The sequence below is a fragment of the Pleurodeles waltl genome, chromosome 6, assembly GCF_031143425.1.
Source record: "Pleurodeles waltl isolate 20211129_DDA chromosome 6, aPleWal1.hap1.20221129, whole genome shotgun sequence".
NCBI classification, from domain to species: Eukaryota; Metazoa; Chordata; class Amphibia; order Caudata; family Salamandridae; genus Pleurodeles; species Pleurodeles waltl.
Window position 1 is genome coordinate 1,524,927,600 of NC_090445.1, and position 15,107 is coordinate 1,524,942,706.

Here is a 15,107-nt window from a genome sequence, read left to right on the forward strand (position 1 = left end):
TAAAACCGCCCCCTTTAAGCAAGGGAACTATAAAACGGATCCTCGGGGCATAGTAAAATTTACAGCACAACGTAAAGTGCAATGTGTCCTGAGTGGACTTATTTTCACAACTACAAGGGCCCATCAAATTAAAATCGTAACATCTCCATGGTGAGGTGAAAGATAAGAGCAACAGGTTTAACATAAAATGGGTTAATAAGCTTCTATCCCTGTTGTTTCTTACCAGCATTAAATAGGGCTTGATCTCCCATGTTGTGGATGTCTGGGCATACTTGTGGACGGAGGGTTTAACCAACTCACCCTCTTCCCTAAGTAAGAGTGCTCTTTCCCTAAATGAGTCTTTGACCCACTGCAGATCACCTTTACCAATACCCTCTGGATGGAGAAAAACACCTACTCTACCCAGCTTCATAAAGGTGTCCTTCACATATCTCAACCATGGTATTTTTAGGGCATGGGCCAGCTATAAACAATCCCTCTTGATCAGGCGATTTAGGGCCAATTCCTCCTTTAACCGTATCCTCATCCAGGACATCAGCGGGCGCAGTGCTAGGAGGTCACTTTAATACTTAACCCCCAACTCCTCATGTACAACATAAGTTGATGTGCACCGTGGGATACGTAGTACACGCCTTAAAAATGTATTTTCTTTTATCTTTAATTCCCATGAGGGGAGGGACCCCCGAATGTCACACCCGTATGTGACCTTAGATATACATTTAGATTTGTAAATGTTCATTAAAGGTTTTAACGGTCTAGTGCCCAGCATGGCTGCAAAATTAAAAACAACCCGACTGTCTTCCTTATGTCCATTTTGTTTGCCCCAATCACTGCACCCCCAGATATGGAAAACTCCCTGTTTTAACTAGAGGTAATGGTTTATGGTAAAAATCCTCGATTTTAAGGGCCTAGGGCCCAAGTCCAGGAACAAAATATATTGCCCGTGCTCTACAGTTAGCAGGCCTTGTGTGAGTCCCCAGTGTTCATAGAGCTGCTGCCATTGTGAGAGTTCCTGAGACATGCTGTTGATGTATATTTGAAGTAGAGCGTCATGTGTTCAACCACAATCCAAGGCTGCCTTTCATCCTTCGGAGGTTTAAGAGTACCAGTAACATGTATATTAGTAATAACTGTTATTTACAATACAGTGAAATGGAAGAACTGCAGTGATTAGTGTTATAAAATTATATAGTTATTAGTGGCACCTTGATGTACTTCATTAGCTGCTATTCAGAGTTTGGTTTCTACTATCATTCTCCGTTACATCTGCACAACTGTTTAGTTCTAATTGTAAAAAATGTTTCCTATGGACTAATAATCTCGTTATTAGGGCACTGCCTGTTGTTTTTGACCTAATTTTCTTCAGGATCATTAATGTGTAAATCTCGGAGGAGAAAAAGGTTTTTGACATGGTATTTTCTTTTCTCAGGCCTGCAGCCCGATATTAAGAAGCCAAGGCTGATGCACGGCACCCTCATCATGAAGGACAATGTATGTTCTTTTCCGTTTTATGTTCTTGCTCATTCTGTGTGTAGCACACCAGGTCTGAGTTATACAAAAAGCCTCTGTTGCAGCACAAGTTGAATGAAGATTTATTGCAATTAAACTGCATCCCTTGCTGATGGTGGCTGTTCCTAACTGGTCCTTGTCCCAACTTCCACAGAAACTCGTCCTAGATTAACAATCCAATAAGGAATGGCAGCCATCAGTGATGGTACGTGCACATTAGAACATATGGCGTGAGGCAATGAGCACTGCACCAGCTAGGAGAGTAACCGCAAAAAGCATAGACAGAATAACTTAATCAAGCGTAGCTAACAGATAGAACAGGTCCTGGATAGCACTGTAGTAATTCAGACCTACTTCTTTCACGATTGTGTTTATTGTATTCTGGACCACAATCCTACCAACAACAACACTTCACAAATTGCTGCAATATATTTAACAAATAGACTTAGGTGTTAATTACTTTATCTTTCCTTCCACATTGTATGAACTGACTGTTAGGGAACACCATGGATTTTTGTCATAGCCAGCACATCATTTCTTCGCTGCCAGCTCCCCATCAAAACCTCCAACTCGTACTTCAAGTCACTTTACTGTGCATGGTAATTCAACACATCTAAAAACGCTCTTCCTGCTTTTATTATGTTTGGAACACTTTCCCTTGAACCTCTGCCTTCATCATAGCAAAGAAATTCACCTTAAACAGGGGGGATTTCAAAGCTCATTACTACCCTCTGCATCAGCTGGCAAGCACCCTACCTAGCACCCGTCGCTCGAAACTGCCCATGTCTTAGGCACAGTAATGACCAACATCTTTCCCCTTTCTTCCAATGTTGGTCTGGCCACATGCAAGGGCCCATCTCTTTCTGTACATCCAAGCCCAACTGCTGCAGCCATCAGACATGAACACAGAACATCCAAACCTTTACACTGCATCAGTGATGATACTTCTAACTTGCCTGCTTGGCAGTGATGCCCTAGAGACAAGAGTCTTGACAAATAGAAACGTATTGCCCTCAGCAGGCAAACCGTTCCACAATTTAAAAACAAAAATGTACCTGTTTTGAGCACCTCAATGGTCAGTGCATGTAACAACTCAATTTCAAAGCTCGTTCAAGCTGTTCAGACCTCACTAGCCAACTTTAACAATGGCTGTTTTATCAAAAGAATCAAAAGGTTCTTGTATAAAACCCAATGCAGTCAATCCTGATACTGCACAGGGGAGCAGATCACAATCAGAAAACAGCATAGAAGCAGCAATCTCCATCGGAGCTGCTGGCCTTCTCCATGACCCAAGGACAATATCTTTCAGCTATTCCAGATGGATTTGACCGCATTAGAAGATACATTTTACTTTCAAAGCTTGCCGGCCTTCCTGTTATTTATCACCTTTTGCAACAAGTGCAGCTCAAAGACCTACTATCCTGTGTCCTTATTGTTCAGGTTTTTAAGGTGCAATAGTATCTGGCTCGCCACCCCCTCCCAAGACATCTTTCTAGAACTGTTTAAAATGGGACATATGCAGTTTTACCTGAAAACACCTTTATAAACACAAGGAGTCTTTGAAAAAACAAATCAATACAGAAACACATTCCCAACACCAAAGAGATATATCTAGACAGTGGCTATACAGACTCTTTAAAAATAAATGATGTATGTGCATACACTCAGTATGGACTTTGGGTGGATAATCTGCGATAGCCAAATCCTTACTTGAACTGTTTTTTGTCCAGCCACTCTCTGTTCGATGCACTTGTACTTTCACCCTCACTCCAGGATTGTTCATGAAGCCAACAAAATACTAATTGCACCAAATGGCCACTCCTCACGCCACAGATGAACCTGTATGCATTTTTAGTTCTTTGCTAGACAGCGCTTGCACTGTCTTTTCGAGACATGTTGTTATACTTTGTGGGTTTACTGCCTGCCCATTGTTTTATTTGTTCCTTCTATTGTCCTGTAAAAATGCTTACTTGCTAGTGGTGAATTCTTCTTGTTTGCTCCTCCTTTTTGTGTTTTGTTTCCTACCACGCAGGAAGTACTGTATCTTTAAGCTTTGGTTGCTTGAGTGTTTGTTTTGTGGGACAATTGCTTTCTTTCCTTCCTAATTGTGTTACTGTTTCTCTGTCTTCAGTGGATGCGTGCGCTCGCTCCTAGGGTCATTCAAAAAACAAAGGAAAACGTCAGACGCTGTTTGCCGAGAGCCATTTACTTTTCGTTTTCTGTCTTCACAACAAGAGGATTTGCGGGTCATGGACATTGTTTTCTATTATTTGTCCGATCCCTCAGTCTTTCACCAGTTCACTTTGGTCCCTCTTTTTTTCCTAAACCACCGAACCTTCTATTAAATGGCACGCAGGGAAGTGCTTCTTCAGAAGCTGACATGTTACGTTATTAATAGTCATATTTTACAAATTTACTTACTGAAGTGTTCAGTTTGGCGACAGCCGTAGGGCTCTCCCATACAATTGCTATTCCGAATTGGCCAAAATACTCCCATATAAACAAGAGCACACGTGTCGCCCTTTTATTTCAATGCAAGGAGCAACTGTGCCACTCTCTATGGTAATCTGGTGGCACGGACATCTCTTTCCTCTTTAGTGGCTTCCACTGGATTGTACAGTGAGGCTTGTTTTATTTATTGTTGCTTTCCATGTCGTCATTGCTGCTTTCAGTTGTTGTTCCTTGCCCTGTTCCTCTTCAGTGGGGTGAAGATGTACTAGCAATGACGAGAGCCCTGTACTAATTGGGTAACGCATGCTGCGCCTAGGTGCACAGTTTGCACCGCTTGTTCTAACCGCCCCATCAACTGCTTGCAGTAACCACTCTCTTCACCTAAACCACAACCCCAGAAGTGATCCTGCAGCCTCTTAAAGCGACTGAAACCTAACTTCTCCACCTGCAACTCGATTGTTGAGAAATCCTTGTTTTTGTATTCTGAATATAGCTGCAGTGTTTACCCACCGGCAGTTTACATTGTTGCGAATTTGGCTTGTAGTGTCTTTCTTGACATACCCTCCTATCAAACACCGATACTATACTCCACTTTAATTCAGTGCGTGTTATTTTACTCATCCCTTTGCAGCCGCTTTAGTTGATGCCAGTTTGGGCGTGATTACTTCTGTGTGTCTCTCGGTATTATAGTTAAAATCATCATTATACGTTGCAAACTTAAATGACAGTTTCTAGCAGCCAGGTGATTGATTACCATTGCTGCCTGTGCTGATTGGGTGATGGCAGGCATACGAAGCAGTGCTACTGTTTGGCTCCTGTATTTACATCATTGTGACTTGTCGCAGCGTGAACCAATAAAGACTGCCAGTGAGGCTAGTCACATGCATTATGACACCAGCCAATACTAGCGTAGTCGCATAGTGTAGGGGACTAATCACTCAGGGTTGGTAGATTTAGATTGATTATTTGAAATCGAGACCAGTGAACATCAATTAATTTAGTTTTTTTGTTTTTTTAGAGGTGGGGAGTGACAGTTAAGCAAAGGAAACAAAAAATTGGTATGGAACTCTGGGACGATCTGCCCATTTCTGCAGTTAGTCTGATTTCTTATCAGTTATGCCATTAGCCATATTTATGCACATGCCAATAATATTAACACTTCCTCTACAGTGTCTAGTCGGGTCTTGGCCAGCGTGAACACTGCTTCAATTCCAGCTGCAAAGGGACGAGGCACTAAGTTTGGTCTAGCTAATCTCAGTATTTATTAATAAAAGTAGGTATAAAAAAAGAAATCAATTTACCACTGCAGCATTTAGTGATGCAGCCCAGTAGCTTACCTTGAATACAATACTTACAGTGGCCGAGTCATTTCCTTTTGAGAATAGAATATTTGGCATCGAAAAGCACCTGCAACACTTGACACCCCTTAAAAGTGTTGTGAAGGACAAACCCACAATGAAAAAATGCTAAGGTTCTCTGAAACAGGCCATCTGACCCAGTGGCACAGATCTGTGTTTTTATGTTTTTTTCTTTAGGTTTTATATCGAATGACACTTAAGCTATTCAGGGAAACATCTTGTAACCTACACAGAGAAAGGGGGGGGCGTATGGTCCCCACACTCTTCCACTGGATCTCTGCTGATTACCAAACTTTACACATTTTAATTTGAGCACGCTTCTTTTCTGTTAAATATACAGTAGGTGAGTGAGTTTCAACTTTAGCACTTGTTTTTGAACCATGGTCCTTAAATACTTAAAAATTCCCTGGGAATTCATTTCACCCTTTGCTTACCATTGGCTTTGTGGTTTGTAACTCACATTTGCTTGATTTCTTTTTGTTGGCTTTATTTGATTTAGACTGTCCCGTTTGAGTTTGTCCCTTTCCTTGCCCAAAACGTATTTACTGTGTTCTACCATCTGTACTGAATTTCTGTAAACATGCCTTTAAATCTTGTTTTTATCTTGTTACATTTGCTGCGTTTGGCTTTGCTCGTTTTATTGATATACAAACATGCATTAACATTGCTAGTGCCTGTTGATGTTAGTCATTGGTAAGAGTCCCTGGCTGACATTGGAAACTGGTTGTCATGCTTTGTGAAGGTGAAACATGTGACATATCTGCTACATATGCCCTATCTTTACTTTTGTTGGAGTTGTTTCTTTCAATATGGTGGGCTTCCGAAAGAAGACATGGTGTTTTGGAGATTATTATTTTTAGTTTTGAATGTGTTTCTTTATTGGTTTTCTTTACCTAATCTATATCTTTGTCCCTAACGCACAATTTAGATTTGTACTGCCTTATCAGAAGCCTGTTGCTCATTATTCTACCAAAAACTCTCCAGTAGCTGCATTCTACTATATTTTTGTTGTAGGTGATGAGGAGCCCGTAGCATAAGTCCTCTGCATCTTGGAGCCAAACAGTAGGCTCAAGAAGCACTGATCCCATCAGTCATCAGAATGCCTTAACTTACATTCAGTATGGCAGAGCCAAACTAGCAGTTTGTTCACCGCTGACTTGCATGTTGTTGAAGGTTGTCCAAAATTAACAGTACACCTGCGATTTAAGAATGTTTCAGCTCTCTCCTTTACAGTCTGTCCTGGTTTCCAGTCCAGATCTTAGTTTAAAGAAGCCTTCATCTCATATCGAAGCACGCATGCTAATAAAAGATATTCACATACCTAGGAACTCGTTATGAGGACTCGGGTGCATGCGTGTTAATTCCAGACCACCAGAGTGCACAGTAACAGGCCAAGAGTCCCTTTAAAACCAGGGGTGCAGAATTAACGGTGATCCTAGATTGAACCCTGAGAATCTCTTGAGGAATTACTGGTAAATCAGTAGTCTTTAATCCAATTCTCATAGTAATTCTTCATTTTGCCCCACAGTTTCCGCTGGACATTTTGTCTGCTTTATGCAACACAATCTCCTGGTGCGACATCAACATAATTGTGGTATCTTTGTAGACCCTATAATTACAATTGTGGCCACTAACAGGGTTCTCAGTCCATTACGCATTATATCTCTCTCATAATGAGGGCTCTACTCGTCTTTGTCTCCCAGAATTGTATTTTCTAGTCCCAAACAAAAAGAGCCTCATTTAAAGATTTGTGCATGCTACATGTCTGCAGGAAATTGGCAGATGTGCCTTACACTGACCCTGGGATTCCTCAGCCTCAATGGCACCGGGTGCTGGGAGGGGTGCTTGGTTTCCAGTAGTGGAACCTTGTTGCTTTCACAATAGAATCACTATTATGGATCAGAAACACTTTGGTTTTAGCAGGATTTATTTGCAAAAATGTTGACTGAGAGTGACTTTTCACCAGTTCTCTACCTGATTCTTTCCCACAGAGCTTCCGCTTGGTTTCCCCTGAACAAGCACTGAAAGAGGTGGGCATGAGTGAGCACCAACTGCGCTTCACATGCAGGGTTCACATTCAAGATGTTTGCAAGGAGCAAGAGATGGTACAGCGCATTTACAATCATCTCAGGAGGTATGTTTTAGAGGCAGGCTTGTACGCCATCCTGAGGATGAGATTGGCGTATGGATTGCTGCCTCTTGATGTCCTAGTTCAAAAGGTTATTAGCATATGTTATACGTGGGTAAACCTAGTATAGTGGTTGGTTAGTCGGCAGTAGAATAATGAACTCGGAGCTCCTACGCCAGACACTAATGGAAAGCCTATGTAAAACTGGACACTTCGCGGTTCACAGGCTCATTACCTTGTGATGATATATGGTGCATCTGTAAACGTTCCTGGCTGCACGTCATTTTAATACCATTTGGGTTTATTTGGCCCTATTACTCAAGCTCCTTTTTTTGTAATAGTATATTTTGTATAAGTAACACATCACTGCTCTTACACAGTTGAACAAAGAACTTTTGAAGCATGAATGAGTTTGTGGTATGTATTCTATTGTCATTTTAGTTACGTCAGCACAACTTAAAGTTGAAAATGAGCATCCTCCTTAAAAAATCACATCGCCACCACTCGGAAAAGCCCCACTCTATAAGAATTCCTCTACAGAATGTTTGCATACGTAGATGTTGTCGGTGTAGACATTTCAAGGAGGGTTGCCCACTTTTTATCTGTAACATTTGAAGAAAATAAGGAAAAAAATAATCTGAAGACAATGTAACTTTAACTGTGACTCTATGAAACAAAGATGGTTCTATCTGTGTAGGTGGTTTCAATAGAACATATTTTGTATGTTGTCTTTACTGCAACTCTGTTTGTTGATCAGCTTTTAAAAGTGGGGATATTTTCATGTTCTCACGTTTGGATTTGGCATTCTGACTCTGAAGCTGCAAGATGATACAAGGCTGAAATGGGGTTTGTACCTCCTAATTTATTTCATTCTGCAAACGAGCATATTATGAAAAACGAAGTATTTTTAAGAGCGCTTGATTAAAAATTGTATACTTTCTCCTTTCCTTCTCTCTCGGCTGTGTTCAGCATCCACTCGCAGCCCTCTGGGCATCCTCATGGGCATATAGCCTAAGGAAATATGTGCATTAACTTGATTTATCGAATTTAACACTCAATCTGGCAGAGATTCCTGACAACATCAACTTCTCTTTTAAGACCTGTAAAAACTGTAGCTTAAATATCTTTGTAGATGTTGTGCACTTAGGACGCATCTACCACCTGCATGCAAATCATGTTCTTCAGGATTGCAACAGGTCTGAGTTATTTTGAGCCAGAATGTTGAAGGCTAAAAAAATCTTTTTGCCCAAAGAGTGGCCCAGTTTTTGGGGGAGAAAAATTGGTCTCACAAAGGCAGTTGTCGCCAACTGAACCATAGTTGTCAACAGAAGAGCAGTCAGTGACTGGGATAGTTATCAACAACAATCTCTTTAGTAGAGATTAGTCTTGTCAATGGCGGTTCACCTAACCGCACCTTTCTGATAGCATCCTAGTCGATGACTTCTTTGGTCTCAACTCTGTGCCCTAAACTGTCAGTGGGGTGCTGATGATGCACGTTCCTTGGTGTCAGTAGACCTTGCTAGATGGAGCCTGGATGGAGAAGATAACGACAAATCGGAGAATGTCATGACTGTGATCCTCTCACAGCTGTAACAACTAATACCTTTTCCCCACTCCCTTTATCACCAGAATGGCTCCACAACATAAGCACCTCTTTATCTCTTGTGGTGTAGAACATTGAACATACTGTAATTGGTTTCCAAGACTCATGTCTAAACCTGCTCAACTAATTTCTCAGACACGATTGTCTCTGGCCTCAGACTCCCCTATTTCAGAACTAGTGCTGACGGCTTACCCTGTACAGATGTAGACCACACTTGGTCTTTGTTGCCTCTACTGGGCATCCATGGCAAGCTGGTGGACACAAAGGCAGATACTTGTGGTGATAGAGAAGATTGTGGAGATGGGAGACAGAAATTACTCAAACTGTAATGAGGGTTCTCTAGGCATGAAAAGTTTACATTCAACCACCCAATGCACCGTCTTTTGGTTCCTTTTTTCTTCCCAGATTGCATAATTCCACTCCTTCTTGGAACAAGTTTGAGCTGCCAGTAAGAACCAAAGAGCAGTTTCTTCTTTGATTTAAAGAAGAAATCTAGGAGATTGGTGAAGGATTTTCTGAAGAGGTCTTGTTAACTATAAGGTCACTAGCCACATCCTGTGCATTTATAGCAAGATTTGGAAAGTGAGAGATAGTGCAAGACTCATTACCATTCTTCCTCATACATCCTAGAATGCCAGGCTCCATAACCGCTGCAGTTCAGACATTTCAGGAGCCTATGTAGATGATGTATCCATGTCTCAATAAGGTGTCTGGATAGCAGACCCACAGGAAGGAAAATATATCCAATTTATGTCAGCCCACAGATCTACAATGAATAAGAAATATGACGCCACCTTGTGTGCTCTTCAGCCCCACTAATCTGCCTAATAGGAAGTTGAGGGCCAAACATTTTATTCAACAGATCTGATGCAAAGATCCATTTCTTGAAGGCAGCAGCTACTATTACTTGCCCGAAGGGCCCGCAATTGGGTGTATGTATAACTTATCCTTTTTTGCTCCTGGCCAGGAACAAACAGGTGCAGATCTGCTTGCCTTTGGTGTGGTAGTAGCGTGTTCACAGGGCATGTCTGCTGCACGTCCAAGCCACGGTCATCGTTTTATAGAGTTCATGCTGAAAAACTACTAGAGCGCCTACCTAGACTCTAGATGTCTTACACCTAAAGTACAGTGCAGTTCACACTTATTCTCTGGGACCTACCAAGTCAACCATTTCTATCACAGTTTTCAAAAAGTTCACCACATATAAAATCAGCACATTGAACATGTTTCAACCTTCCATCTCCCCACAAAGCCCGCCCCCCCCACCCCAGGTCAAAATATTTTGATATTTGTGGAAGTTAATTTAACGCTTATCCATGTGTTCTTGTGCAGTTTGTTTGGATCAATGTCCCAGCTCATCAGTTTGTTCCAGAGTCTACCACGACAGAATTTGTCGAAGGTTGAACTGTAGTTTTTGCTCTTGCTTTCTATACCAGAAACGTCCGGCCAGCATTATTAATAGTTGTAGAACAGCCTGGTTGGAAACCTGTCTGGGAGAGAGGGATTAAATGTTTTATTTGCCCAGTCTGTTAGTAGGTTAAGCAAATACTGAGCGAATAGTTTCCCTTCACAAACTAACAAAGGTATTATATGATAGTATTGTGGGTCTGAATTAAGTCGTTTTTTAAAGGTAGTATGGATAATGTAACCCTTACAGGGCCTTGGTTTGGTTTCAATGGCAAGCACTTAAGAGAATAGTTTGAATTCAAGTATGTGCCAACATAAATAGAGCATGCATTATTATCAAAACGACAAAGAGATATTCTAGTTGCATTTTACTTTATCTTTTAGAAATAAAACCAAATTTTGAAAAGGTGCAACCTGCCCAATATAATTTAAATTTGGATTTGTGTATTTTTGTTTTTGTCAATTAAATAAAATATGTAATATTTTGAGTACTTGGTTAATGTATACTTGTTTCTGCATTTTGTTCTGTATTGTGTTGAGGTTCACAATAACAGCAATTGCTGTGACTGGGGTCCCGACTTCCATTAGTGATTCACTGGGGAGCCACAGAAGTCGAAAGGTTAATAACTGATGTTCGCCAATGTTTTATAACTTTAACTGTTCACAAATTTTAGTATCAAGTTCCAATCTTTGTTTTCTTAAAACATCGTCCTGGAAAAATCATATAATCGGGAAAACCAAGTCACTTTTCAGAAAAAATTGCATGTCAGGGACTGGGTTTTCTCTGTTACATGATTCATGGTAAAATGTGTACATCAGTCCTGGCTAGTCCATCCCTGTAACCTTGACAGCTATAGCTGCTTTTTAGTTTGAAGCCTACTAGACAGCGCAAGCACTGTCTTAGGCAAGCCATATTGCTAACTTACAGCAGCCTTAGACTCCGCCTATTGCTTCCCATTTTTTTGGCTCTATTTCACCCTCATTTACTTGCTTATTACTGACCAGCGTCTTGTAGGCTTTCTGTTTTTGTCATGTGTTTGTTCCTCACCTGGCAAATAGCTTAATTACTTTTGATAGTCCACTGCTCATTGTGCAAGCGCTATTTCTTCTCTTTATTTTAGGCACTTTTTAATTTTATTTTATTGTAATTTTATTTAAAGCATTTATTTTCAGCACAATTTCTTATTTTTAGTTTAGGCGCTCCATGAGAGTGCATGTGTTTCCATCTATCTCCTTAGTGTGGTCTCTTCCTCCTCTGCATGCCGTAGTGCATTCTTTCGTGCTCATGTGTTCCTCCTCCGTCCCCTCTCATTGCTGGCCTGATGTTTACTTTTCCTCCCCAAGCTCCACATTGCTTTTCCTCCCAGTTTGGTTGCTTCCCTCCCCACACCCCCATCATCTTGTTGCTTTTGTCCACTCTCTGTGGTGTCACCCTTATTTAGCTTTTGACACGCGTTCTCTGCTGTTCCCTGATTCCCTCTCCACCAAAAGCCCCATCCTTGCTCCACATTGCTTTCTGTGCCCCCACCCCCGTTCCATGCTTATCCTGTTACATTTGACTACGGTAGGAGCCGAGGATTTTAGATTAACTTCGCCAGGGAGCAGAAACAACTGCATATCTTATGGCTCAACTTTGAGGGGAAACAAGTACAGCAGCTCCACTTCTAAAAGGGTGCGAGACCTACAGTCACAGTGGAAGAGATCAGGCTTTCTTTCGCAGAAGTCCATGCTTCTTTAATTTTTAGCCTGAGCCCCTTGCCCAGAATCTCCTCTCTTTCCCTGAAGGACTTCACAAAGAGCCTCTGGGTTGTGACTTCCCTTCTAGGAACGATTTTGTGCCATTTGTTTAGCTTTTGACTGAACAGTGCCGCTTTACACTGTCTATGCGTATATGCAGCATTTAAAGACAATGTGTACCCTTCCCCTAAGTACATAGATTGGTTCCATGGCGTATAGCATGGTCTACATTTCACCCTAAGCATAAATACTTGCAGAGCTGTTAGCATAATGTTTACCTATGTGTTGTATATTGTAAACCGATCATCTCTTTTCCACAAAGTGAATAAATAATGCTTGTCGTGCACCTAAATATTTCCAGAGCTATGTATGAACATGTTTGTCCAGCTTTTTAAAGAGTACAACTTTTAAGTAATGCCATTACATTTGGTAGGGCTTTAGGTAATCTTTACACTGTCCGTGTGATCATATTTCCAGGGGGGGCACATCAATATTTGCAGAGGTTTTCACTTATTGCTTACTTTGTGCACGTGATCACTGTCTGCTTTGAAATGAACCTGGTAGTAGAAAAGAAAAGCCTACCATGAAGGTATGCTCTCATTTAACTATGAACACAAAATCCTTATAATTACATCACAAAATGTTTTTCTTATGCACTCGTGTGTTCAGTTGTGACAAGTTTACATCAGGCTCCTACACATGTGCTCATATTATGTGTGAGAACACTGATGTGTACCGGAAACTACATCAAGAGCACTTGCTCCCAGTAATAACAACATAATAAGTACATAATTCTGCACCTGATGTAAGCATTATGTGAAAGCCAAGCATATGTGAGTGTGCCACAAAATCATGTCTGATCTAAAACTAATCAGTTTTGAGAAAACCTTTCAAATATTTCATCATCTTGTGAAAATACTATCCAAAAGCCTTCCATGATCACTCGGACAGTGTAAAGATTACTTAAAACCACCACAAGTGCTTAATGACATGGTAACATCTCTTTAAAATCTTAAAGAAATTGCAAAGCGTACATATACTACCCATGCAAAAAAACATTATTATGGATCTAAAACTAAGGTTTGCTTGGCAGAGACAATTTTTTTTAAAAAAATAGAGTGACAACCTAAGGTAACCCAAAAGAAGATGTTCAAGTACAAAGAATAATGTTCCTTTATGAAATGACTTAACACACACAATAACAGATTTCAAAGAAGGAAATTACTTGAGTAAACACAAACCTAATTATTCAAAATATTTCTTCAAAAATTCAAAGCAAAATAATAAAACAATAATCAAAATGATCAAAGAACTTTGTTGCATGCAAAACAAACTGATCTATAATACAGAATAATAAGCTTCTGTGACAGACAAGCAAAATAATGTACAATGATCTATTGAAAATATCACATATTCATTTGAAAATGTGTCGTTTCAATTTAAACCAATTCAGACAGTCCGTGATATATAAAAAGAAAGTCAAAATTAAGCAACACAGGTCTGTACCTGCTCTTGTACAATAACAAATGTTCTAGTTGACTTCTCTTTTTTTTCTGTTATTACAGCAGCCAGTCAAAAACAACCAAGGCTTTGAACTTCATATCCCATGAGCCATAATGACCCCGACCTCCTATCGGCACCAATTAAGGGGCTATCATTCTATATATAAACCTTTGCAAAAAGTGTCTGTCCTTATTCTTTGCTAACACAGTACATCTTCGACAATATATGCACAACTTGTCTCCAACGTGGATACCAGAAATCAGCTGCAAAGTCTGGCAACCGGGCGAATCCAAACATGACACTTCAGAGGCATACTGTCAACACTGATCCTTACAAATGGATTTCCAACCGTTCTTGTCCCAGCTGTCGCCTCCGCTGGTTTATTATCTTTACCTGTCAATAAGAAAATAATTGTAAAACTATGCCCCTCTAAAGAGAAAGCTGAAATCAAAGGGTGGATTACACAACGCAATATCAAATATACAATCATCATGATAAAGAGTACCACCAATATGCTGATTAATACACATTCATCATAAAAACCAGGTGGGATAATTCTCGCCTCTGTGTCCTTAATAGAATTGAAAATTCTTGCCGATTCTATATCAAGACCGGAGGCTTCAGATCATGGTAGTTTAGACCTGGCCACCACCACTGAAGTGACATCCCTAATCAGCTTGTGATAAAACCCTTTAAATGGGGAATCTGATGACCAATCAGCCGCTGCCAAAATACCCTCTAACCCAGAACCAACAGAAAGAGCCTTAGATGACAGACCAAAAGGCCCTAAAAGCTGTTCCATTAAAACCCTGCTTCAGCCAACAGCCATGTGACCCAATGAGCCAATTTTGTGCAGGTCAGCGGCTGAAAGGGATTTTGCAACGAAATAAACCGTTGACCTCCAGGGTCTCTGCCAAATTTGCAGGTGGAGTCTTGGTAAGCCCTAAAGCATCATACTACACACTATTTCTGGTTATCAGTAAAAACCGGGTGAGTCTGTCTTAGTGCACTTGGTTATCTTGAGAGAGACTCCCGTGGCAGTACTCTACCTGTTAAATCCAAGGCTTTCACATCAGAAACTCACCTACAAGCAATGAGGCGTATCAGAAGAGTCGGTTTTGCAGGCAGCTGATTCTTTGTAAGGTCTTTATTGTCTGGCCAAGGTCTTAAACCTCATTCACATCCCACAAATCAGAATATTTTGGTTCCGGGGGTTGTGCCAACCTGATACCTCTAAGAAGTTTGTAGATCAATGTGTGCTGTACTTCTGCTCTATCCTCAACACGTGGGTGACCTGCAGAAATAGCAGACCGAAAGTTATTACCTATCCTATTGGCTAAGCCTTATGCAGCCAATTCTGATAGGAAATTAGCAATTGTTGCAACACTCCCCCCCCCCCCCCCCCCCCCCC

The 15,107-nt window shown here is 40.8% G+C and overlaps 1 protein-coding gene across 3 annotated transcripts in view; it reads left to right on the plus strand.

The window, feature by feature from the left end:
• The window catches only part of INTS11 (integrator complex subunit 11), a 194,762-nt gene that overhangs the window by 146,621 nt on the left and 33,034 nt on the right, over positions 1-15,107 (plus strand). For all 3 annotated transcript variants that reach the window (XM_069241076.1, XM_069241075.1, XM_069241073.1), the window contains 2 exons: positions 1,430-1,491; positions 7,310-7,452. In XM_069241076.1, the coding sequence (XP_069097177.1) occupies positions 1,430-1,491; positions 7,310-7,452 (205 nt within the window). The remainder of the gene's footprint in view (positions 1-1,429; positions 1,492-7,309; positions 7,453-15,107) is intronic.